Genomic DNA, 24,918 nt, shown 5'->3' on the forward strand with positions numbered 1-24,918 from the left:
GAGGTTCTACAGTTGAGAACATGTAGTGCCAAAGTAAAGGGCTGTTTTGACTGCAAGCTAAAGGGCTGAAGATGTTAATACAGCATACACTAAAATGATATTGATTTGTTTAGCTGGGCCTTCTTTTAGGTGACTATATATATGTTTTTCTGCTGGCATCATTTACAGCAGTACACTGCTCTGCTCCTGTGTGCACACTGACCAGGCTCTGCAGGTAACACACTGCCTACCGATAAATACCTCATACAACCCCACGTCAAATAATCCAAAAACTATTGAGCAATCCGTACGTAACATTTCCTCACAAATAAATAAATATATGACACTAACGCACAATAATTACTCAAACTATACTCATTTTACACCTGACTCACTGGAAGTGATGTGTTTTCTGTTTACGGAAGCAACAAGAACGAGTTTCTTTGGAATAAATCGAAGAAGAACTGGGTGGGTAGCATGAGCAGCCACCATGTCTGAACAGACAAAGAAAAGAGCGCCACCTACAGAAACTCAAACTTCATCAACAGAAAGTCCAAGGAAAAAGACGTTGCAATACCGACAACACTGTTTGATTGACAGGTGATCTCTTGGTGCAGAAACACTAGATTATCACTGTATGTCTTCATCTTACAAAAGTGAAATATTGTATAATGAACAAAAATCTGCTGCATTCCAACCCTCCTCCCAAAGTGCCAAATATATAATTTTGGAATGAAACGCTTCCCAGCATTGTTAACATTTACATCGTTATATAGAACATCGATATTATCACTTGTTGTAAAACCTCGTGCATGCTAAAATCACACAAACAACATGACCAATTAACTCAGGCATTTTCCAGACCTGGAGTAGTAAACTCTGTTTGCCATTTTGAAATGAAAACCTACTTCCAAAAGCTTTTCAGCTGCACACAATACAGTGTCAAATCAATACTGCTCATCTTTGAATTATCACTGACCAGCTTACAAGGGCAGCTGAATTTGTGTCAGCCTGGGAAGTGAAACATATTAATTAACCTAATTAGTCTCTAGACTAAATATTTGGATCATAATTCACATTCTCATTGTATAAAAAAAAAAAGATTGTCTGATTTAAACAAATGATTCCGGCATAATATGGTGATTAATTGTGAGGTTGTTTGGCTTTTTATGTTAATACATTCATTAAATATTAGACTCCAAAGGGCATTTTGGAATATTTGTATTTCCCTACCATTGAACAATTGAGGTGATCTGCCTAAAAGGGTTTCACTCCTGTAGTTTGGAGAGTTTTACGCCACATCATACTCTGCTCTAATTGTTTCTGAGGCCTTTTCACCAAACCCAGAAACATTTCTAGGGGGAGTACTGATAAAGAATAAAGATACATTCATCTTTTGAATCAGCTTTGGCTTGCTATTTCAAGGTTCCTTCTCAAAGGAATTTGGATTGGAAGTGCATGTAGGAGACTTTAAGATGATGGATGGGGTAACTGCTTATTTCTATTCTGCCATAAAGGGATGCATTTCTGTTTTGTTTAGAAATGGCCATTGTGTTTTCATTGAGAGTTGTGGTATAGGAGGACGAATCAGCGTGACATCACAATAACAACAAAATAAAGCTGAAAAGCTGAGCCAAACAAATGTTAATATCTCAAAAACTATACCTCACAACACTTATATTTTGACATTGTGAGTGAGAGCAGAAGTAGCGGAAGGTATCTGATGTATAATATATGTATGTAGTGTTAAAGTTGTGTGAACTGTCGCAGTTTTAAAATGTGTGAATTTAGTAAAAAAGTACAGCCTGCTAGAGTGAGTTCCTGGCTCCATGGTCCCATTATAAAGGTTGAAAAAAGTATAAAATATAAACTGCAATTTCTCAAAAAGTAAAGATAAATTAAAGCTGAATTAAGGAGAAAGAGTCCTAAAAGTGGTGACTCGTTTAAAGTTTGAATGGAGTATCTAGCTTCAAGTATGAAGGAGTAGTTACAGTTCAAAGAGGACAAGGTTCCACCATGAGCTGCTGTTTAAAATGAACAGCAGTTGCACCCGGAGGATGCTGATTCGTCCTATACCAGATTTTCCCCCTTTCAGTAGATTAAAAATGCCTCATTGTTGACATAAGCTTCAAAACTTTGATCAAATTGAGTGAGATCATGTTTTTCTTTGCTCATCTCATCCAATTTAAATGAAATGCTCTGTGTATAAACTGAGAGAAAACGTGCCATATCTCCAATAAAAATAAATGTATATACGGTAGAATAGATAATATGCATTGTGTATGATCATGTTTAGCCCAGCATAAAAGCTAGAAATTCAGTGCATTAGTCAACTAACCTGACAACTGTGAGAATGTTGGAAACTTCAATGCCATATTTATTTTTATACAAAGACCTATTTGCTTTTGCTAGAGCCCTAGATCTTATTTGATGCTATTAGAGATAAGATAAGAGGTAAAATGTAGTGTTTGGTTTGGCAAAGGGAAAGTTTCATGCTACTGATTTGTGCTATCTCATTTCTGTGCTAATGTATATCTGTTTTATATTTGGAAAATCTCTATTTGGAGAACATGCACCACATAGTACAGCATTTTTTATCACTCTGTATTCAACTGTGATTATGTCTTATTTTCAGCAGCCACGCTTAACTGGAATTAACTGGAATGACAAAATTGTAAAAAGATATATATATAAATAAATAAATGTTGATGCTTTTACTCTATTGCCAGTAATAAAATCAAATCCACAAACATGTATTGTACTTGTGTGAATGACTGCAATAATCCTCCATCCCTGTCAAGAGAAAACCTGCCCCCTCTCCAGCAAGGGCTACTGTCACTCGAACCCGGCAGTGGTTCTCAAACTTTGTTTTGCTTCAGTACCCGCTTTCCCTGATTTCTGAATCCAACAATTGGCTTAGAAAATGGCAAGAGAAAACTATAGACTATGATGCATGCAATTAAGAATGATAACCCACCTTTTGAAGAATATAACATTACAAAAAAGAGTTGCAATTAGCAAGCAGATCTATCTTAACGTTTCACTTATTTTCATGATTAGTACATTTTTCCATTTCCACCTTTCTCTCAAGTACCACTGTAGTACCTCCATGAACCCCTAGGGGTGCGTGTAACCCATTTTGGGAACGACTGCAATGGTTAGACTCTAACCATTGCAGTGGTTCCCAAAATCTAACCATTAGAGTCTAACCTATGCTCATTCATTGCTCCCCATGAACAATTCAACCTTAACATTTAAGTATTTAGCCATCATTCCTGTCCAGCATCTAAGACAGATAGACTCATGGTGGCTACCAGCCCAGTTAAGTTTAGGCAAGTAAAACAATGGTTGGGTTTTGGCAACAAAAGCAACTTGGTTGGGTTTGGGGTTATGGTTTGGGTTGAACCAGTTCTCATGAGGAGAAAGTTACAAGTTGTGAACGGTACAGGCCCACCAGTCCCAGCCCTAAGTCCCTACTGTGACTTTGACCTATTTAAACCTCAGACTAAACCTCATTATGTCAAGAGTCTGGAGGTCGCCGTGTATGTCAATTATTCACGTATCTAGAAATGTAAAAATGCTAGGTATTTTTATTCTGAAATGTTCATGCCGACATTTTAATCTGGCGACTGGGCTGCACACATATCAGTAGTGAGTGGATTCCACCAAGTGGTCGCCATCACTTTTGACCTTAACCACTGCAGTCAAACAGCACTGCTCTAACATGGTGTATATGTCAAAGGGCTTGACTCCAGTGTACTTTCCTCATGGATACTTCACAAACAAACTATAATATTACGCTTCATCTGTACAATGCCATTTTCTTTGCAAAATTTACTTTCGTTTTCTGGTGACGTTACTTTCTCATAATTGAAGGATTATTTTGGCGATTCACAGGCTGCCTCGGACTCATCACACTTTACTTTGAAGCTCTTTCCGTGCTCCAGTGGTGACGCTTTTCTCTCCTCCACCAAATGTAACGCTCTAGCGATGTTGGTGCCACGCCGACGACGCCACCACCCAGCTTCACCAAACCCCCACCCATCTCTCTCTAGTCTATGTCTACCTCTCTCTGTCTGCGTCTCCTTCTCAAGGTTGACTGGGAATCGTTGATAGAGGGACTCGCAACCTCTTTGTTTCGAAGCGATGGCAGAAAACAAAGCACTCTAACTCAAAAACCATCAGTGGCCACATCGATATTGATTTTCCCGGCAAGACACACTTTCTATATATTGGCCTCCATTAAGGCTAACAGATAGGTTAGGGCACCACTCTAAACAGCGCTAGATCGGCCCTTCGAGTAAATGGGCACACGTCAATTTATTTTTGTATTACTCCTAAATGAGGGCAATAGGGGGCAATAGAGTCACTGGTAAGTACGTAAAAGGGGCCTCAATTTTGAAATGTATAATTTTTGGTATTGTTTTAAATCTTGTTATAACAGAAGATTAATGTATCTCTTTAATTTCTATATCCGGACTGAAACACATGTCACATTATTTAAAATGCATTGTATGACTGTTGGTCTTCAAAACAAAGTAACTTCCATGAAAAAGTATGAAAATGGAGTTATGTCACAAATCTCTTGACACCACAGCTGGCACCATCATGGTGGTTCATCAGAGAAAAGGCTACAGGCAAATAATGGAAAAATATATGAGTAGTAGCTTGAGCAGGGGCACCTCAAACAACTCAAACAGCTGTTTTATTAGCATTGTCAGCTAGCTTACTAGATGTTTATTATGTTAACATGTGACTAGCCACTACTAATTCTAGAAGACACTATGATTAGTAGCTAACTAGCTAGTTATCTACAGTAAACCCAACAATCAATTAGCTAGATTTAACAGTGGCAAAATGTTCAGTTCCCAATCAAAACCAGCACAGAAGTTAACCAGATCTAATGCTGCTTAGACGGCCAAGTCGTATTTAGAAACAGAATCAGCTGTTCTCAGTCACAGTTGCCCAAGAGCTGAGCATCTGCATGCAGTATGGCCACCACCTGTCACCTGAAAGCTCTCGATGTAGAGTCAACCACAGGAAACCTCTTAGAGAAGGCAAATGATAAGCTGTTTCATCATCACTATCTCCATCTCACCTTTCTCAGCACTTCTCTCCTTGCCTCCTCGTCTGCCCTCTAGCTTCATTTCCAGTGGACATTCTGGAGCTGTGATGTGTAGCTGTGGTTCCATTTAGGCTTTGGATGATCGGGAACTACAACTAAAGGGGAGGAGGATATATATATATAATGTATAGATTAAAGGCAGAATAATAAAAGGTGAGTAAAATATGTATAAAAATGAGACAGAAACAATACGAGATTGTACAAGCAACTACATTTCCTAAAACAGAAGTAGCTGTGGCTTATAAAGCCAGAGGGAAACAACACTTTCTGACTACAGCATTGATATTCCTTCCCTATAGCTAATTGATCATGTTTGTGTCAGATGGGGACAGCTGTGGTCAGCCGGGAGCGGGGCTAGTTCACAGATGAAGGGGGCTAAATAAGGTATTAGCTAGCCACTCAAAGGCTTTGCTCTGATCCTTTGGGTCAGGGTCTTGGCCATCCAGCTCCTGAGCAGCACAGAGGACCACTAGTTTGCCAGGATTTGGGAAGATTTAGAAAGTGGGACCGGGGGGACAGGGATGCATGACATAGACACATGAGCCAGATGCACCATAAAGTCCCCCACCTGGTGGCTCCGTTGGTGGTTTTCTCTCCTGGGGGGTAGTTTTGTCTACTGGGGGGTAGTTGCAGGCAACTTTGACTGATTGCACGTGGAGTGTTTTAAAGCCTCCAACCCCTTCTAGAGGTGAGTGTCGTGTCGCCCTAAGCGGCAGTCAAAATCCACACCAACCCATCCCACACACATACACCTGGCCGTGAATTACCGATTCTACAAGAAATACATTTCACGAATTTCACATGCACTATAAATGTTTATAAGTAGGTTTCAAAATATGTGTTTTTTAAAGGGTGACAAAATATAGTTCTACATGTAGATGACATTAATTCAAAAATATTTTGAACACTGGAAAGACATTTCTCCGTCCCCATAGGCTACACTTATCTGTTAGTAGATTAGGGTTTGATCGATGTGGGTTTTTGGAAGCCAGCGCAGATACTGATACTGATATTTTTGTAGCGAAGCTGCTGAGACAATTGTATCCATTGCAAAAGATTAAGTCAGGCCCCCCTCCTCCCTCTGACACAGCATTTTAAACCATTGTGGGACCCTAGAAAGCTTCATTGAAATCCACACTAATTAAATTGTTTTGGGTAGGTTAGCCTCTCTTGAGGTGAGACCCACCACTATTCAATGGAAAGGCAAACTCTCTAGATATTAGCTTTAAAACTAACTAATTTACAAAATGTCATTGTTTTTATGTCGCTGTGGTCAGGGGATGAAACTCCAGCATATCAGCAGTGGATGGCATGATTAATTAACTAGCCAATATTTAATAAAAGGCCAATATCAGCCACCCTAAACATCCAAACGAGTTATTTCTGTATTAACTGAAAAAGTGACAGCGAGAACTATAGGTGCATCATATACATTGTACGGTAGTTTCCACAAGAAATGCTCAGGACAGAATAAAATTACCGTAAATGCTTTTTGTTGTTACAGGAGTAAAGGTCCCAAAAAAACCTTTGAGGTTGGTCTCACTTTTTCCCAGTAGATGGCGATAGTGTATAATGAAAAAATCAGTACATGTGGGGTCAACACTCGTTTATCTGTAAATAACTCTTTTGAGAAGTGTAGATAGATCACTACAGTATTATTAGTAGTTGTAGTAGCAATAGTACAGCAGTAATAATTGCTCTAACTTGTCATCAATATTGACTCAGCAGCCTCAGCACATTGTCAGTTAAGAACCTTTGATAAATAATAAATGTGACAAAATCTTCACATTATGAGATTCTGATTTAAAATGTCTAGATCTGAATCTTTACATGTTAAATATGAAGACGTCTTTTGACATCAGATGCCTGGCATGCAGGGCAATAATACAGTGATTATTGTATTGGATCAATCTATTCACGCTGGGATTGACTAGTTGAGATGTGGAACGCACAGTAAAGTAATGCACTTCTTGGCACTGCTGCAAATGTATGTCAGCGCAATAAATTAGCAGACTTTGGCTGTCTATATTGAATGAGATTATGTGGGCTTTAACTCTTGTGTGGCACAGATCAGATCTTATTATGGTTGTCTAAACACAGGGGGGGGGAATATTCCATTCAGATTCTCCCCATGTTGTAGTAGACAATGAAATTCTGACAGCTCCAACAAAGAACACATCTTAGTATCTCTGTATTCAGCCTGTGTCTGTCTAAATCAGGTCTATTTTCTTGTTGATATTTTGAGTTCATGATCCCCCAAAACAAAGTGATGCCTATTTGCAGCCCCTTTTTGCAGGCAGAAACATGTGGAATGGCAAACAACGAAAACGAAACTATTCTGTCAAATGAAATGTAGCAAACAGGTCATACCAGATGTTTTGTTTACAGAGGCCAATGCATTTTAAACACCACATTCAACCACGCCTAAGTACTAATGTATGTGCACCCGTTTCATTACCATCCCTAACCTAAGCCGCAACCCCAGGTGAATCACTGCACACACAGACACAGGTTTGACCTGCAAAACCTGTACCGCTAACTTCAACACCTGGGTGTGATTTCGTTTATGTACACTTGTCATTTTAGGCTGGGATCAACATGAAGCAGATTCAACTCATAATTGGCTTTGGAATGGCTATAGTAATGAATATTCAATTTTGGCTTTGTACCCATGGGCCTCTTAATTAAATAACCACTGGCAATAGCTGCCCATGGAAAATAGGGGCCGATGTGGCCATTGTGATAATATCTATGCCAGGGGTTTTCAAAGTGTGAGACTGTGGGCCTCTCTTCAGATAGATTTTGGACAAAGCACGCCATCCCATCACAAATATGTTATTGATTTAGATGTTAGCCTGATCATACTGTTGACATAGGCCTACTGTACATCAGACTACACCAAATACTGTACATAGAAAATGTCTGCCTGAAGGCGTTTCTGACTCTGGGAAAGTGGGGGGGGAAGTAAAATACTACTGGTAGTAAAAACTACTGTATCTCTGAACTATCTCTTCAATCAAATCACACACACAGGCTATGCTATGTGTTCTCCTTTTGATAACTAATGTAATATTTTTTCACTTCCATTCACTGAGCCTCCCCTGAAACTGTTTGGAGCCCCCCTGGGGAGGCCCACCTCCCACTTTGAAACCCCCTGATCTATGCAATTAAAACAAAAGTATGCATGGTGTGAAAACACTAGCCAGTATCCATCCAATGTCACCGAGATAAGGTCATATACTGTAGTGCAAATGAAAAGCATTTACAAAACTGTAGCAAATCAAGGGGGAAGAGTGTCTTTTATCATGGAAAATAGGTTGGCAATGCCTTCATATCGCAACACTTTTGCTCCCATTTTTCATGAGTTGAAATACAAGATTTAAGACTTTGTCTATGCACACAAAATGCATATTTCTCAGAAATGTTGTTCACAAATTTGACTGAATCCCTGTTAGCGAGCACTTCTCCTTCGCCGAGATAATTCATTGAGATGCTGATGATGATATGGACTCTCCTCATGAACACGGTAAACACGACCCCATTTGAAGGCATATGTAACCTTTACCCTCAGGCTCTTTCTATGTTCGTCTCAGGACTTCACTGTAGTAAGAGCCCTCTTACCGACCATAGGATTTTCGTTAGACAATCTGTGTTGGGCATTAAACTCACTTTATTTCTGCACTTTGAAGTCACAGGTAGGGTCGGGTGGGACATACTAATTATATATAGGGGGGGCTGTAGCTCAGGAGGTAGAGCGGGTCGTCCACTAATCGCTTTGGATAAAAGAGGTCGGTGGTTTGATTCCCGGCTCCTCCAGTCTGCATGTCGAAGTGTCCTTGAGCAAGACACTGAACCCCAAATTGCTCCCGTTGGTGTGCAAGCACCCTGCGTGGTACTGTAGCTGCCGCCATCGGTGTGTGAATGGGTGAATGTACCTACTGACTGTAAAGCGCTTTGGATAAAAGCGCTATATAAATGCAGGCCATTTACCATTTCGGAAGCCTAGTTGCCGAAAAAAAGTGAGCAGTGGTGGTCTGTCTAAATGCATTGTAGAATGTATGTACAAGACAAAATGATGCCAGTGCGCATGCGTCTGGACTCTGTTTCCAGGCAACTCTGTGATTCTCGTCAAACTTTGTCTTAAAAAAAGAACAGCAGCTCACTTTTCTCTGCAACTAGGCTTCCGATATAATTAGTTTGCCCCACCCGACCCTACCTGTGACTTCAAAGTGCAGAAATAAGGTGAGTTTAATGCCCAACACAGATTGTCTAACGAAAATCCTATGGTCGGTAAGAGGGCTCTTACTACAGTGAAGTCCTGAGACGAACATAGAAAGAGCCTGAGGGTATATGTAACCTGTCCTATCATCACACTGTTTAATCAGCATCTTGATATCATGTCACACCTGCCAGGTGGATCAAGGGCATCACTTCTGTTGAAACATGGTGGTGACCAGGGGTGTAGTGCTGCTGTGGGAGCACACTTTTTCTCCAAGGGTTTGTTTTTACAATAGTAAAATGGGTGGGGTTGTCCTCATATAGGTGCGCTCCCCCAGTTCTCCAGATAGCACTACACACCTGGTGGGGACAGCTTATGGTAGTGATATGAACATTCAGCAACAGCTCTGGTGGGCATTCCTGCAGTCAGCATGCCAACTGCACGCATCCCTCAAAACTTGTGATATCTGTGGCATTGTGTTGTGATAAAACTGCATATATAGAGTGGGCTTTTATTGTGACCAGCCCATCAGCATCTTGATATGCCAGTGCCACACCTGTCAGGTGGCTGGATTATCTCGGCAAAGATTAAGTGCTCACCATGGAGGAATATGTGAACAGAATTGGAGAGAAAATAAGCATTTTGTGTGCATAGAAAAAGTCTTTGACACACACACACACACACAATGAAAAATTGGGCAAAAACAAAACAGGTGTTTATGTCCATGGCCTCCCACGCCTAAACCTAAACGTTAGCATTGCGGGTGGTCGCCATAGCGGGTGGACACCACATTTCTAGGATTTCAAGTAAACTCACATCATACTCCCTCTGTTGTTGCTGTTGCTTCGCTTGCTTGTTCATGAGGTGGTTGTTCGTGAACCTGCTGGGACATTTGGCTTAACGTTAGGCTGGTTTCACACCGACGACCCACGCCTTGCCTTGCCTCAACCCACGCCTACGCCGAGCTGGGCGTGAACCTGTTACACGCTTTTGCGATCACACCGCACGCCTTTTGCACGCCGAACCTGGAGCCGAGTCACAAGCGCCTCTCCTCTCTCCCGACTGTATTTTTTCACGTGTTGTCCAGAATTGTCATGGGTAGCCTCTAGGTAAAATAAATCTGATATATTTAATGTTCTATTGATGCTGGATATGTATAACCAGGTCTGACTATAGTCGGACATTTTAGAGAGGTGATCTTGCAAGAATATGTGCTGGCACAACAACATTGTCCATCTTGCTTCTTCGGTCGCTATTCTCTCTCATGAAGATTTGTTTGCCGACAGGGAGAAAGCCCCACGTGATAGCCACCCGTCAATCTCTCTCTCGCTCTCTCTCTCTGCTCAATACTGTTGTAGAAACTCCATTTTATTTTGAAATTCAGTTGACTTTGTCAGTTCCCACGGATATTGTCGCGTTTTTCTTTCATGGCTTGACAGAAAAGCCTGCCTGCACGCGCCTTGTCGGCGTGAAAATAGAACTCTCGCCTATTCGATAAAATCGGCAAGGCACAGGCAAGGCGTGGGTACACGCAGGGTTCACGCACAGGCGCCCGGTGTACACAGCCTCGTTGACTAAAACGGACGCCTATTTAAAAGCGTGGGTAAAGGCAAGGCATAGGCAAGGCTTGGGTCGCCGGTGTGAAACCAGCCTTAGGCTGGTTTCACACCGACGACCCAAGCCTTGCCTATGCCTTGCCTTTACCCACGCTTTTTAATAGGCGTCCGTTTTAGTCAACGAGGCTGTGTACACCGGGCGCCTGAGCGTGAACCCTGCGTGTACCCACGCCTTGCCTGTGCCTTGCCGATTTTATCGAATAGGCGAGAGTTCTATTTTCACGCCGACAAGGCGCGTGCAGGCAGGCTTTTCTGTCAAGCCATGAAAGAAAAACGCGACAATATCCGTGGGAACTGGCAAAGTCAACTGAATTTCAAAATAAAATGGAGTTTCTACAACAGTATTGAGCAGAGAGAGAGATTGACGGGTGGCTATCACGTGGGGCTTTCTCCCTGTCGGCAAACAAATCTTCATGAGAGAGAATAGCGACCGAAGAAGCAAGATGGACAATGTTGTTGTGCCAGCACATATTCTTGCAAGATCACCTCTCTAAAATGTCCGACTATAGTCAGACCTGGTTATACATATCCAGCATCAATAGAACATTAAATATATCCGATTTATTTTACCTAGAGGCTACCCATGACAATTCTGGACAACACGTGAAAAAATACAGTCGGGAGAGAGGAGAGGCGCTTGTGACTCGGCTCCAGGTTCGGCGTGCAAAAGGCGTGCGGTGTGATCGCAAAAGCGTGTAACAGGTTCACGCCCAGCTCGGCGTAGGCGTGGGTTGAGGCAAGGCAAGGCGTAGGTTGTCTGTGTGAAAGAAGCTTTAGGGAATGACACCATTTTCAAGCTAAAAATCAATGTGAAACCCACAACAACATTATCATTAGCTAACGCTAGCTAAGCTAACGCTAGCAGTTTAGTCTCTGACAAGTAAGCAAATTCACCTTTCTTGGTAGAAAACTGTTTTCCTTGGCTTTACTTTGTTTCTCGTCTCTGCTGAAAACCAGACTTTAATTTTTGAAGAGATAAGATGCGTTATTTTCTTTTAACCCCGTTTGGCTCGGTGGACGGTGAGTTTTCCTAGCTTTCAACTTTCCTCTTCTATTTTGCTTCTCGCGACTCCCACGCGATAATTTAATAGTATGGATCCATGGTCCCACGCGGGCGGACCATCGGCCGGTCTAAACCATTTCTCATTACTCCAGGGGTGTCAGATGTTGTCGACATTAACAACTGGTGTTTAAATCAGAGTCAGATATATTGAATACTCCCTGTTTAAATACACAGTGTAAGTATTATTTTTGCAAATAATTATCACTTATAGTTCATAGCTAACATTAAAACCCATAAATCATGGCATGAGAACCCCTGTCAGCCACGGGACCACAGCCTCAGTTCACCCCCAAATTAGTACTACTAGTAGTTTACAAAATAACGTTTGAATGATGAACCATAGTGATTGATGTTCTGTTTTCAGTCCATACATGAACATTTTAATTTTGGGTTATACCATAGTGTAAGCAATATTAAAATCAGTTTCCCATGTAGCCTACAATGTCCATAAACTCATATTAAGAATTGCTGGAGAAAAGAGTAATATTGTGTAGGTTTGGAGAATTTTAAATGTGTCTGTTTCTGCATACAACAAAATTGCACAAGGCGTTATCTTTATTGCATAACTGCTCCTCTAGGGGCAGGCTAGGCACAGTGGATAAGCTTACTGTATTCTGCAACAATTGTGGAATGGTTAGGCCACTTAGCTCAATTATTCAACTACAGTAAATTATAGTGCTACTACTGCTTCAGTACCTGTCTGTTGACACTGGCAAAGTTGACACTTTAGTGACTCGGGTGAAACCAGAAGGTGGTATGTATCCGTGATACTCTGGGTGGCTCATATAGCAGGCATGCAACTCAACCTGTTTAGTTCTCTGGTGACAAATGAATCAGGTTCACAAGACCTTGCTTCCACTCCTTCCATTGACATTTTGTTTTGCTCCACAGGATTGGAATTTGCACTTGTGGATGTACGCAAGCTCTGTCTCTTGGTTTGCACTTTTCGTTTTTTGATGCAAATGTAACCATCAAATCCACGAGAGATAACACACAAATCGAATCCCATCTTACTATTGCTGATAGACACTACATACAGTACAGCAATATAGGAATGACCAAGAGAGGATTGACCTGTAAACAAGATACTCTGTCTAAACATGTGTTAATCACCCTCTGTTCATTCCTAACTACAGTGTTGCTGCATTTAGGGTATGCTTATTAAAAAAAAAAAGTGTAATGGCAATTAAGATGTTGCAGCCAAGACTAAAAATAAACAGTTCTGTGTCATTGGTCCAATAGCTTAATAATCCGACAGCTCGAATAAAGTCCCATTGGGCAACTGCCGGGCCCGGCAGGACGTGGCGCTTCCATCCCTATCCTTGACCAATATCCTAAGATTCCTAACCCCAACCAAGTGACTACCAGTGCCTAGCCCCAAACACCAGGGGGCCACTAACCACTGAATAACCCCAACCCCACTACCCAGCTCGTTTTGGACTATTGAGGTGTCGGAATATTGTGGCATCAGACTAATGGGCAGTGCCCAAATAAACAACACCACAGTCAGAATGTCACTTTTTTTTGCACTTTGTTGATACGTTAAGATTTTCAGCAACAATGTTTTTTTTTGTTTTTACATTGATACACAATAGCACAACAGACACCATTAATGATACAGGTCATTTTTTAAAGTCAATACAGCAAATTTTGACAATTGCAATGTGTGTTTTTTTTCCTTTTCTTTAGCTTAACTAAATATGTTTAACTTCCGTTTAAGCTTTCAGGGTCCAACAGACTGGTCCTCTTGTTGTTGGGGACCCTTTAATACAAAGAAGTGTTTGGAAAATCGATGGCAACTCATTTTCCACGTGTGGTCGGCGACTTTTTCAAAGTCATGACAGGTGGTGAGGCAGGACACTGTCAGCATCGGTTTCCCATCATGGGGTAGTGTGGTCATCTGACTCACGTTCCTCCAATCAGCTTCATTCAGACCTTTGGATGAGCTCTGCAGCCATTTTGGATGACTTTCTACCATATTGCGAACTTGCGAACCACTGATGTTAAACATGTCTACGTTGTCTTGATATGCATATTATGTAAAGAAAGAGATAACCTAAGACCTGAGAAAATATCGCATTTCGCAATGTAAGATACAGAAGATACAGTGCTGTTCAACCCATCGTTACATATCAACCACCAACACTGAGCAGCTTCACACACTCAGCAGTGTCCAAAACATTTTCTTTGATAGATCAAAACAAAACAACAAACGACATTGAAGACAAGACAGACAAAAAAAAACGCACTCGGATGGCTCAAGCCAACATTGACTCCATCCATCTTCATATGTACCAATTTATTTCTTCTATCAAGTAAACATACTCCCTTGGCAGATGGAACTCCTTTATCTGCTAAAATTCAACTGTCCTTTTTTATTGTTATCTTTACCTTAAAAAATAATAATTTCAGTGAATCCAAAATGGGGGCATTGAAACATCAGGTGAACTTGTCACTGGCGGCTTCTCATCACGGTGGCGCTGCTTCTTCTTCACTGGAGATGTCTCCTCCCTCGAAGCATTTTGGATCTGCACATTAGTACTAATGCTCAAGCACAAACATCAGCCATCTTCTTAACCCCATCCCCCTTTGCCCCCCACACCACCCCGCCATCATCCATCCATCCATCCATCTCTCCTTCCACCCACCCCAGTCATCCTCTCCCTCCCCGCTTCATGTACCGATTCTCTCAAGTCACTGGTCCCTGCTTCTTCTTTCCCCGACTCCCTTTCACCTTCATCTCCCTCCTCCCCTGCCGATGGCATTTTCTTACTGGCTCTTCTTGCCGGCAGCCACGGCTGAGGATCTGGTCTTGCCGAAGTAGGCCTCGTAGAAGAACTGGACAAAGAGCACAAAGTAGCTGAGGTACATGAGGGAGGACCAGACAATGTTCTGCACGTGGGATGGGCACTCCTGGCCCTGCTGCATCCAGGAGTACACCATGTAGTTGACCACGCAGCCCACCAGCATCTGGGTGATCTGGGTCAGCGTGATGAACATGGCGAACTTGCGCGACACCTTGAAGCCGGCCGCCCGCAAGGCGTAGTAGGAGTACATGACGGCGTGGACCAAGTAGTTCATAGTCATGAACCATCCGCCGCCGGCCACCATGTCTTTGTAGGAGTACCAGGAGTAGAGCAGCACGGTGATGTGGTGGTACCAGTGCAGGAAGATGAGCTTCTGCTTCCGCAGGACAATGAAGAGGGTGTCACCTGCAGGTATGACAGGGAGGGAGGGAGGAGGGGGGTATTTAACATTCAAAATGACTGGCAATGATTCAAATTGAAACTGTAATTACTCTCAAATATGCAGAGAATATTGAAAGCACTTGGCACACAATGTGAAGCCGAAATGTTTTGGAGCAACTACACTTGCTGCACAATAAATAAATCCGTAAATGACAGCAAAACCTTAATTCAAGTCACTCTGCACCATTTGTTATCCATGATCATGCTTATTTGCAACCGTTATCCAACAAACTAGTGTTGTTATTGTAACGAGAAGAAATTAATGTCATTTCCAAATCACAATTTTTGATCAAAATAATTACCTGGAAGTTTTCTTTAAATATTTCTCAAAGTACATCATCCAGTTTGTAAAAGGTTTTGCATTTGCATCAGCCAAGCGCTTAATTCACCAGGTATCCTTTATTATTGTAATGTTATGCCATCAATGATTATCTACGGGTGGGTTTCATATTTTAAAATATTTTACATTTAATTTGGGGACTAATATTACTGGTTAAACCGGAAATTTAACACTAGGAATCTAGGGAACCTTTCTTACTGCATTTAGTTCATGCTACGGCAGGGATACTCAACCTGCTTTGCCCGGGGGCCACTTAGTTATAAGTGCCTGGGCGGCAAGCTGGCGGCGATATTTCACAATTTAGCTGGAGTTCAGTCAAACTTTATTTAACGTTAAGTTTTCATTGTGAATTAAATAATGTCAGGGGGCCACTCTGCACCCTATCGCAGGCCGCATCTGGCCCCCGGGCCGCAAGTTGGGTATCACTGTGCTAGGGTATCTGGAAGTTGAGACTATGTGCTTCAATTTATCTCCTCCAATCAATAATGTACAGTAGTAAATGTACAGCCTGCTTCGAACAGTGGAAAATCACCAGGGGCTCAACTCCTCATTGTGTGTGTGTGTGTGTGTGTGTGTGTGTGTGTGTGTGTGTGTGTGTGTGTGTGTGTGTGTGTGTGTGTGAGAGAGATGCCAGACTAATGAAGCATGTACTGTATATGTGTGCGTTTCTGTCTTATGTGTATAATGTGTCTGTCCACACCTTAAACTTCCATAAATGTGTGATTCTGAGGCATGCAGGGACAAAGTGGGTTGCAGCATTTTATTCATGGTCCAGCCGAGCTGGACTACACCAGACAGAGAGAACCAAGGCTATCGGGTTTCTGCCCCCCCTGCAAGGGACGAGCGCTCCGGGTTCGTGCCCGGAGTTCACAGAGTGTAGAGTCCCAGGGAAGCAGGAATGGGCAAACACAAAAGAACCACAAAGGCAGAAAATGGATTCTCAGAAACAAAACAAAAAACCAGACTTTAGGGTAAGGGGTAATCCTACATCGAGCCATTTGGCTAAGAAGGTGATATTTTCCTGGGATGAAGAATAGACAAAAACGTCATCGCTTGGTGTGGTGTTTGAGTAGGAAAAAGTATGAAATATCAAATGCAGAGGCCGAGGAAACCAATAGATATTAGTAGAATATCAAACTGAGAGGACTCGTTCTGGATACAGTTTGGCTCAATAAAACCATCCTCCAGCAGAGTGATTATTGTAGTATTAATTGAGACATTTTCATTTAAACACATTCAGAGACCATCACATCCGTTACGCTAATAAAAATGACCTATTTACAGTTGTAGAATGTTAAAATTGATAAATAAATATCTGTGCATGATCCCCAGGTTGGTTCTCACACAGATAGTACAGCATTTCCCACGAGTAGTCAGTTTAATCTGGTGCAGGTAACTGACAACAGGTAATTCATTGAACGAGCTCTTAACTCATCTATTTTCGGGCACTTAAGTCCATCAGTCTGGTATCAGCTAATTGCATTGCAAGTGCAACATTATTTGACTATTATAATTCCATCTGATTATTAAGTAGGGGTGGGGGGGGGGATCGATACAGCATATTATTGCGATATTTTGTGGGCAATATATCGTAATGTATCAAATGGCAAGTATCGTGATATTTGATTATACAAAATGTCAAGTGCATGCAACATTTATGACAGGCTTTTATGACAGTGTTGGTCAGTCTGTCTGCTTGACCATCCCATTTTGCTGCAATAAAAATGATTGAAGCGAAATGAACAGACTGGAAACTTTATCTCATTAGATAAAACAGATGTTGACATGTTTTTTTTTTCCTTTGGGGACATCATTTGCAGTTGAAAAAAGGTAATAAATCACAATATATCGCAATATCGCAATACTCAATATATCGCAATACTAGCATATTGCAATACTATCGTATCGTGACTTAAGTATCATGATAATATCGTATCGTGGGGCATCTGGTGATTCCCACCCCTATTATTAAGGCTATATTTAAAATTAAACTGTCTCTCCATTGATTTTGGCACAGATAGACCACAACTCCAAAGAGATGTGCTGCATAATAGGTGCAATGAATTTTGGTCAACCGCCAGCTTCGTGCATCATTCCCCCCCAGCCGGCCAGCCCCCTCCCTAAAAAATGACTCAACTTGAACGGGAAACATTTCACAGTATACTGTACATGATACGAAGAGGATATATGGCAAGCCATATATCCAAGCCATTAAAAGGTCTTGACTTACCCAGTTCTGGTGCTTTACTAAGTACAAAGGCGTATGCCCAGAACTTGCTGACTGGCCCATTGTAGAAGCTCTGGTCACAAACTGACTGTTTAAGCCCTTTGGTCATCAGGATGTACGTCATGTAACTCCCAGTACGCATGGCACCAAATATACTGCATGGACAGAGAGACAAATCATAGTAAGTGGGCAAACTTCATGGCACATTCCAATATTTAAAATAAATGAACATGTTTTGAATGCATGTATGTAAAGTGATCATCATCATTACATGTCTGTGCATTGTATATGAGATTTGTACAATGTCTGTCACTATCAACTCTAAATCTAATTCTATGTTCAGACATGCAGCTCAAATCCGATTTCTTTGTCCACATATCCGATATGAGCCAGATATTTCTTCAGCAAAAAATCCCACACAATCGGATCTTTTAAGGTCAGAATTAAACCACATTTGTGGGTAATTTGTAATGGAAATCCAAGGTGATATGCATTTGATGTGATATGTTACAACAGCATCGTTACTATGAAAACAAATGCTTATATATCATATACACAATCTGGTTACCTGGCAATTAAAATATGGACAGTCAGCCTTAAAGACCAGATATGAAGAACAAATTGGATTTGCCTGCTGTCACTAGTTTACTGTATTTATTAGCAAAAATTAAAAGGACTAATAAACAGAAATGTTTGGAAGATGCTATAATGGATGTGATGATATTTCTTCTTAAAGGTGCAGGGTATCAGTTTCAGGTCATGTTAATGTCAACTCTTTCTCACCTGAATACAGCAAGAGTGAGCGACCATAGCACCAGCGGTTTCCTCAGATTAAACTTCTCCCTCTGCTTCATAACATGGCGCCCCCCCAGGATACAGGCGGCGTAGAGCGCGGCGTAGAGAAAGGACTTCTTCCTGTAAGCACAAAAAGGGAACTGATTAACAATAAGTACAATTGTCTTCCATCGTTGGCTGCTGAGCAGTTCTTCTGGAACAGAATCCACCCTAAAACAAGCTATTGGACATGTACAGTACGTTGCATTCCTGGGACCAATGTGGTTTGCTGGTGTATTCTTCTTATTCCCATGGATAAATGGCCAAATGGCATGTTGAGGTTTTTCCAGTGCAACTACAACCCAGTTTAATAGCAGGAAAATGTATCTAAAACTTCAAAGGTAAATGTCAGGTGGTGACAGATCCTCAGAATCACTTTCGCTCTAGTGGGAAAACTCTTGTTCCACTATCGCTACTGCCCTCTCCACCTACACATACAACCTATACTACAGCTGAATGGAACAAGTGGATACACCATAAATTACATTTCAACCACGAGAGACCAGAGACCAGTTGGTACGATTTAACAAGCGGCTTTATTCAACAAATGGCATGGCAGCTACTTTGGCGTATGACTCCATTGTAAGATGACGCCCCTCTTGAGGTGAGAGGGGGGCATCTGTTTAGCTAGGATAGAGAATCCCCCAACACCTTCACATCACAAAATATCTCCTGGAACGCATTAAACATCACAAATTGATGATGTCTAACATTGTAAGTTGCAAATGTGCATTTTTCCTTCTAGGTCATTGTGCACTTTGACAGGAGTTGTTGAAGGAATGGCGAGTGATACTTGCACACTTCCGCCAAGAGATTTTTCCCAGACAATTCTGGAATTCTGAGCAGATTCACAGCCAAAAGTCTGCTTGTCTAGCAGCTATGCTTCTAGCACCGCCCCTACATCAAGTACAATGTTCTGTTTACAAAACGCAAACAATAGATTTTGTGATTTCAAAAGGTACGTGCATGAAGAGTGACTTCATGGCGGGAGTCCAGCTCCAACTGCCAGTCAATGCTTATCTCTCAGTTTACAGTAACCGCTTCCGTTCAGTGAGTCCCAACTGCCAGCGTCCTCCTGTGACGTCCGTTTGCCTTCATTAACTTGTCAGAGATCAATGTATCGCCTGATGAAGAAGAGAGGTCTCATGCTAATGCTAACACACCACCTGGCCCAACCAAGCCTAAAGAAAAGCCTTTCCCCGCACTCAGCACTATTCTAAAGTGCAGGCGGTCTGTTTGACGGGCTGGATGCTGAGTAGGACCAACAGAAGATTGTGGCAGGCTGCCTAAAACTAGAACAGCTTTTCCGCCCCCAAAACAAGCTGCTTGGTACTGCACATAACAGAGTCATTAATTAGGGCAGCTGAAACAAAGTGTTAAAAGACAGAGACAAAAGAAGGAAAACAGACAGGCTTGTTGGATGAGTATGATGCACAGGGACTGGGAGCTCTGGGACTCATTAACTCATTCATACCTGATGCATCATTTGCGTGTATATCCCTTTAAGACCTGCAGCGGCGTGTGTGTCCTTTTCCCTTTAATGACGGCTACAACAGTGACTTATATCGCTGGTTTCAAGACATGTGACTGATTAAACGCATCGTGATTCGCTGAAATTTATGTCGGGAAGGCTAAATGCATTGTGGGTTTTGTAGGAGAATGACGTTTTTTCTTTTTTCTTTGTGCCTGGATGGAGCATAAAGTTTTCAAAGCTGAACTGTCTACAACTAGAAATGGCTGACAATGCGAGCGACAGGACCGATATAGATATGATTTCGAGCAGGACAGCTTTTTAGACGATGAAAACAACAATGATGACTTAATTTCAGACCCAGATTATCATGCTGACCTGATAGACAGGGATCAGTGGATGAGGGACATGTGAGCAGACTTGGACGATGAGGATGAGGACTGTGTGTTTGATGCATTTCAAGTGGACTGGAAAACTACTATCACCCAAGTAATAGTAAAACTATTTTTATAAGCATTTTACGAAATGTCTATGGGAAAATAAATGGCGGATGAAAATCTCTGGTACAGTGCTGAAGCAGGAAGTGACGTTCCACTTTGGCTCTCTATAATATGGCGCGCACTACTACTCCCGTCCAGCCGGGGTCATAAATCATTGATCAGATTTGTCATTTGGCGTAGTTGTGGGACGGTAAGCAAGTGTAACTGCTGCGAAGCCTTTTATTGTTGGTGAGCCTGTGGTCTGCCGCGGTAACCGACGGAACGTAGTCCGACAATTATCATATTTAACTCCTCTCTCGGCCTCTTCTCCAGTGGTACATTACGCTACGCCGCCATCATGTTTTTGGTGTCACCATATGAAAGGAAGAGGAGTGAATTCCTCTGGCGAGTGCCTGATTGATTCACATTGCAGAACCAGGGAGGTGCGGCGGGCGGGGGTGTGAAGCGAACATAATGAGACGAGTAAACAAAACGATAGTTATGGCAGATCGCCACAGTATGTCCTGTTATCATCAATGGACGTCTTTGTGTGTCAGTGCTGCGAGGATGAAGGATGCCACCTCTCTGTGCTTGCAGCAAGCCCGCAAACTGATTTAGGCCACCTCCGCTCAACAAAGGACAAAGCAGTCTAGTCAAAGTCAAAAGACGCTGCTTTCACAGAATGACAACAACTGGGTTGGGACTGCAGAATGACATCACTGTTTTATTGCTAAACACGCAGGGGGGGGGGGGGGGGAGAACAGAGCAACACACACAAGACAGTAGCCTACATACATAGCCAGGCCAAGAGGCCTTCAGAGGAGCAACAACAGTCTCAGCATTCCTCCTCCTTGCTCTTCCAAGCTCAAAGGGTCAAAAGGTCACAGTGATACATGGTCTGATGGATGACATCGCAGTGCCGGAGTGAGGAGTCTCACCAGGAGGACGTAAGCACATGCCGAGGAATACATTATTACACCCAGTTCCCCTCCCCACTAAACAGTGCAGCGACCAGGGGCCAAATGTATAAACCATGTATACACACAAAAGGTGTGCGGCACCACTTTCCACACAGGTTTCTGAATTTATCAAAATGCACAGGGCGTGAGTGACAATGTGTGTACCGCTACACATCTCTCACACCGTGCATACTGTACACAGTCTTTTGAGTCCGACTAGTGTGATGTGGCAAAAAAGGATAATGTAAGTGGGAGTTTGGGTGACATTTTATTCAGAGCTTTTTTTGGGCATACACAGATTTCTACATTACGTCATTTGGCAGACGCTTTTTATTTTCTACACCTAATATATATACAGAGTTGTATACAATTTGGCCCCAGGACACATATTGTTGTTCAGCTTCCCACCCACACAGACACAGCTAATTGCGTCCGTAGGGATGCTCGAGCAAGCCGGTGGTAACAACGGGGGCGTGAACCTGCGACCCTCACGTTGGTAGGCGAGGGAATAGACCGACCGCGCTACACCATTTTCTTAGTGTTTCATCATTTATATGTGCAAGTAAACTAAACCAAACATTTAGAAGACGTGCATGGACCACTGCAGAGTGGTTAAGATGTAGCTGCAATTGGCTGAGAGAAGCCAAGGAACTACTGGAAAGGTAATACAAATAATATTAATTAATAAATTAAATTAAATTAAATTAATTAATAAATATAATACCATAAAATGAGAGTGCATAGTATATACAGTATGTATATATATATATATATATATATATATATATATATATATATATATAATATTTTTATTATTCTGGGCAGTATAAAGACACAATGTACACTATATTAAAATCAATAATGCCCTTGGCAAACCCTGATCCCACCCCACCCTTCATTGCATGGCAGTATACCATAATACAGAGATAGAAAAATAATAGTAAAATAATAATTAATAATCATAATAATAATAATCATAATAATGAGTGCATAGTGTAGTGGTGTGTTGCGCATTAGGCCTGCAATAAATGGGACTCATGTCCAACTGATTGAGAAGTTGGATTACATTGGCGTCAAGGGTAAAGAGAACCATGGGCATGGTCAAAGCTGACAAGTTGGGTGAGGTTGTAACGGTGGGGGAAGGGCTGTGTTGTCTTTGCAAAGGCTCCAAAGTGCCAGCTGCAGCTAAGCTATGCCCCCAGTCACAGGAATCTATTTGAGACTTCAGTGTGAATTCACATCATCCCTCCATGCTCCCCGGTGCCTCCATTGTGGCCAGGCGACTGATCAGAGCTTCAGTTTCTCGCTACACACGTTGTAAGAAACCCATATGAAACGAGATACATCCACCATTGACTTGAAAGAAGCAAACGGGGACTTCTAGTGATAGCTGACATGGAGGTAAAACATTTCATAAATATTGATCAAGCATTTTAAGACCTTTGCCTACCAAATTCTGGCATTGTTGTGCGGAATCATTGATATTACTGAACCCCTGTTGGGAACACCGAACAAGAACTAGGGGGGAACACTTTGCAACTAACTAGCACAGTATATCAGGGCAGCAGAGAGGCTGACTAATGACTGGCACAGTATATCAGGGCAGCAGAGGGGCTGACTAATGACTGGCACAGTATATCAGGGCAGCAGAGGGGCTGACTAATGACTGGCACAGTATATCAGGGCAGCAGAGGGGCTGACTAATGACTGGCACAGTATATCAGGGCAGCAGAGGGGCTGACTAATGACTGGCACAGTATATCAGGGCAGCAGAGGGGCTGACAGGAGGATCTTCTTGTGAAAATGGGCCAAGGCAGCACAAGCAAAAAACTAGTCAGATCTCTATAGAGGAGAAGCAGTGAAAAACTACAGTCGGAGCTCTTTAGAGGAGAAGCCGCGCAGCCGAGTCACAGAATCAGCAGAGATTTCTCCCTCACTGCAAGAGTCTCCCAACCAGCTGCTTTCCTCCAGCAGAGATTTCCTCCATATGCACGTTGGTACTCACACACCAGGCTCACTGACTGTGGCAGGAAGATCCTGTCAGGAACAGCAGTGGCCTCCTTTAAATATATAAGTGCCCAAGAATCATTGTATATGATAGGCTGTATTTACTTAGATAGTCTTTTATTTTTTTAGTAAAGTAAACCATTTTCATAAATCAGTCTCCAACAAAAAGCTGGAAAACATTACAAACTAGAGGGCACTTGGTAGAGTGCATACCTCCGCCAACCTTTCTACAAAGTTTTGTGGGGTTACGTGAATCCGCTTGGTACTTAGGCGCCTTTTTCATTACCATGCCCCCTTTTGGCCAGTGTGGGTATGGAAAGTTAATCAGTTCTTCCTTGGCCCATGAGCAACCTTTCTACAAAGTTTTGCGGTGTTACGTGAATCCGTAAGTGCTTCTTTTGTGATTTTGGAGAATGGTTGAATAGTTCCCAGCTAATTTTGAATTGTATTTTTGATAGAAATACCCATCCCTAGGTGTTACATGACTCCGTTTGGAAGTTAGGCACCTTATTGTGAATGAACATGCCCCCTTTTTGGCAAGTGGGCATCAAATGCAATCAGTTCTAAGTTGGCCCATGACCTAGTGCTTTCCTACCCAGTTTTGTGCAAATCGGTTCATAACTTTTTGAAATATCCTGCGGACAAACACGTGTGAAAACGTAACTTCCCCGCCAACTCTGTTGGCGGAGGTAACAACATTTAAGGAGGTTCTTCCTTGACCCATGCTACACACTTCCACCAAGTTTGATGAAAGTCGGGCCAGTAGTTTTATCGTAATCCTGGTGACAGAAAAAACATAACCTGGTGTGTCCCGCAAATGTAAGATCCTGAAACAAGCGCTCAAATATTACATTCCTGCTAACTATAGTGTGTCACAACTTAAACTGTGATGTTTGTATGTGCGATGTTTTGTTCAAAAATGTATTGTTGAGTGAAACCGATATTGGACTAAGATAAAACCACAGACTTATGAAACAAAGATGAATATGTACCACCTCCCCCAGTATCAACAGGAATATCTGCCATTAAAATTCCAGCGAGAGCTGCTCATTTTTGGCAGGTTTGCCATCTCTAACAATCAGGTTTCTCTCTCTCCCGATTCTTATCGCTGGGCGAGATGCTGGGCAGTGGCCCAGTTCATGTGCATTCGCCAATGCTGGAGTTCAGCAAATATGGCTCCAGATCTAATGCTTTCTGATGGAGTCAACTCCCCCCGGGGGATCTTATGCTAACTGTGTCTCTGCATCATGCATCACATGAAGGACTGAGTAATGCACAAGCGTGCATAAGGGCAGTACAAATCAAGCAAAACACCCTAGGTGTGTGTGCGCGTGCGTGTGTGTGTGTGTCA

General features: G+C 42.2%; 1 protein-coding gene across 1 annotated transcript in view; it reads right to left on the reverse strand.

Moving 5' to 3' along the window:
- Positions 1–14,640: 14,640 nt before the first annotated feature.
- elovl6 (ELOVL fatty acid elongase 6) overlaps positions 14,641–24,918 on the reverse strand; it is a 28,427-nt gene continuing 18,149 nt past the window's right edge. Inside the window, exons 2-4 of the mRNA XM_083651448.1 lie at positions 18,601–18,732; positions 17,821–17,972; positions 14,641–15,214 (exon numbers count right to left, since the gene is read on the reverse strand). Of these exons, the coding sequence (XP_083507574.1) occupies positions 14,772–15,214; positions 17,821–17,972; positions 18,601–18,732 (727 nt within the window). The 3' untranslated portion in view covers positions 14,641–14,771. The remainder of the gene's footprint in view (positions 15,215–17,820; positions 17,973–18,600; positions 18,733–24,918) is intronic.

Source organism: Poromitra crassiceps (assembly GCF_964638095.1).
Source record: "Poromitra crassiceps genome assembly, chromosome: 15".
Classification (NCBI taxonomy): domain Eukaryota; kingdom Metazoa; phylum Chordata; class Actinopteri; order Beryciformes; family Melamphaidae; genus Poromitra; species Poromitra crassiceps.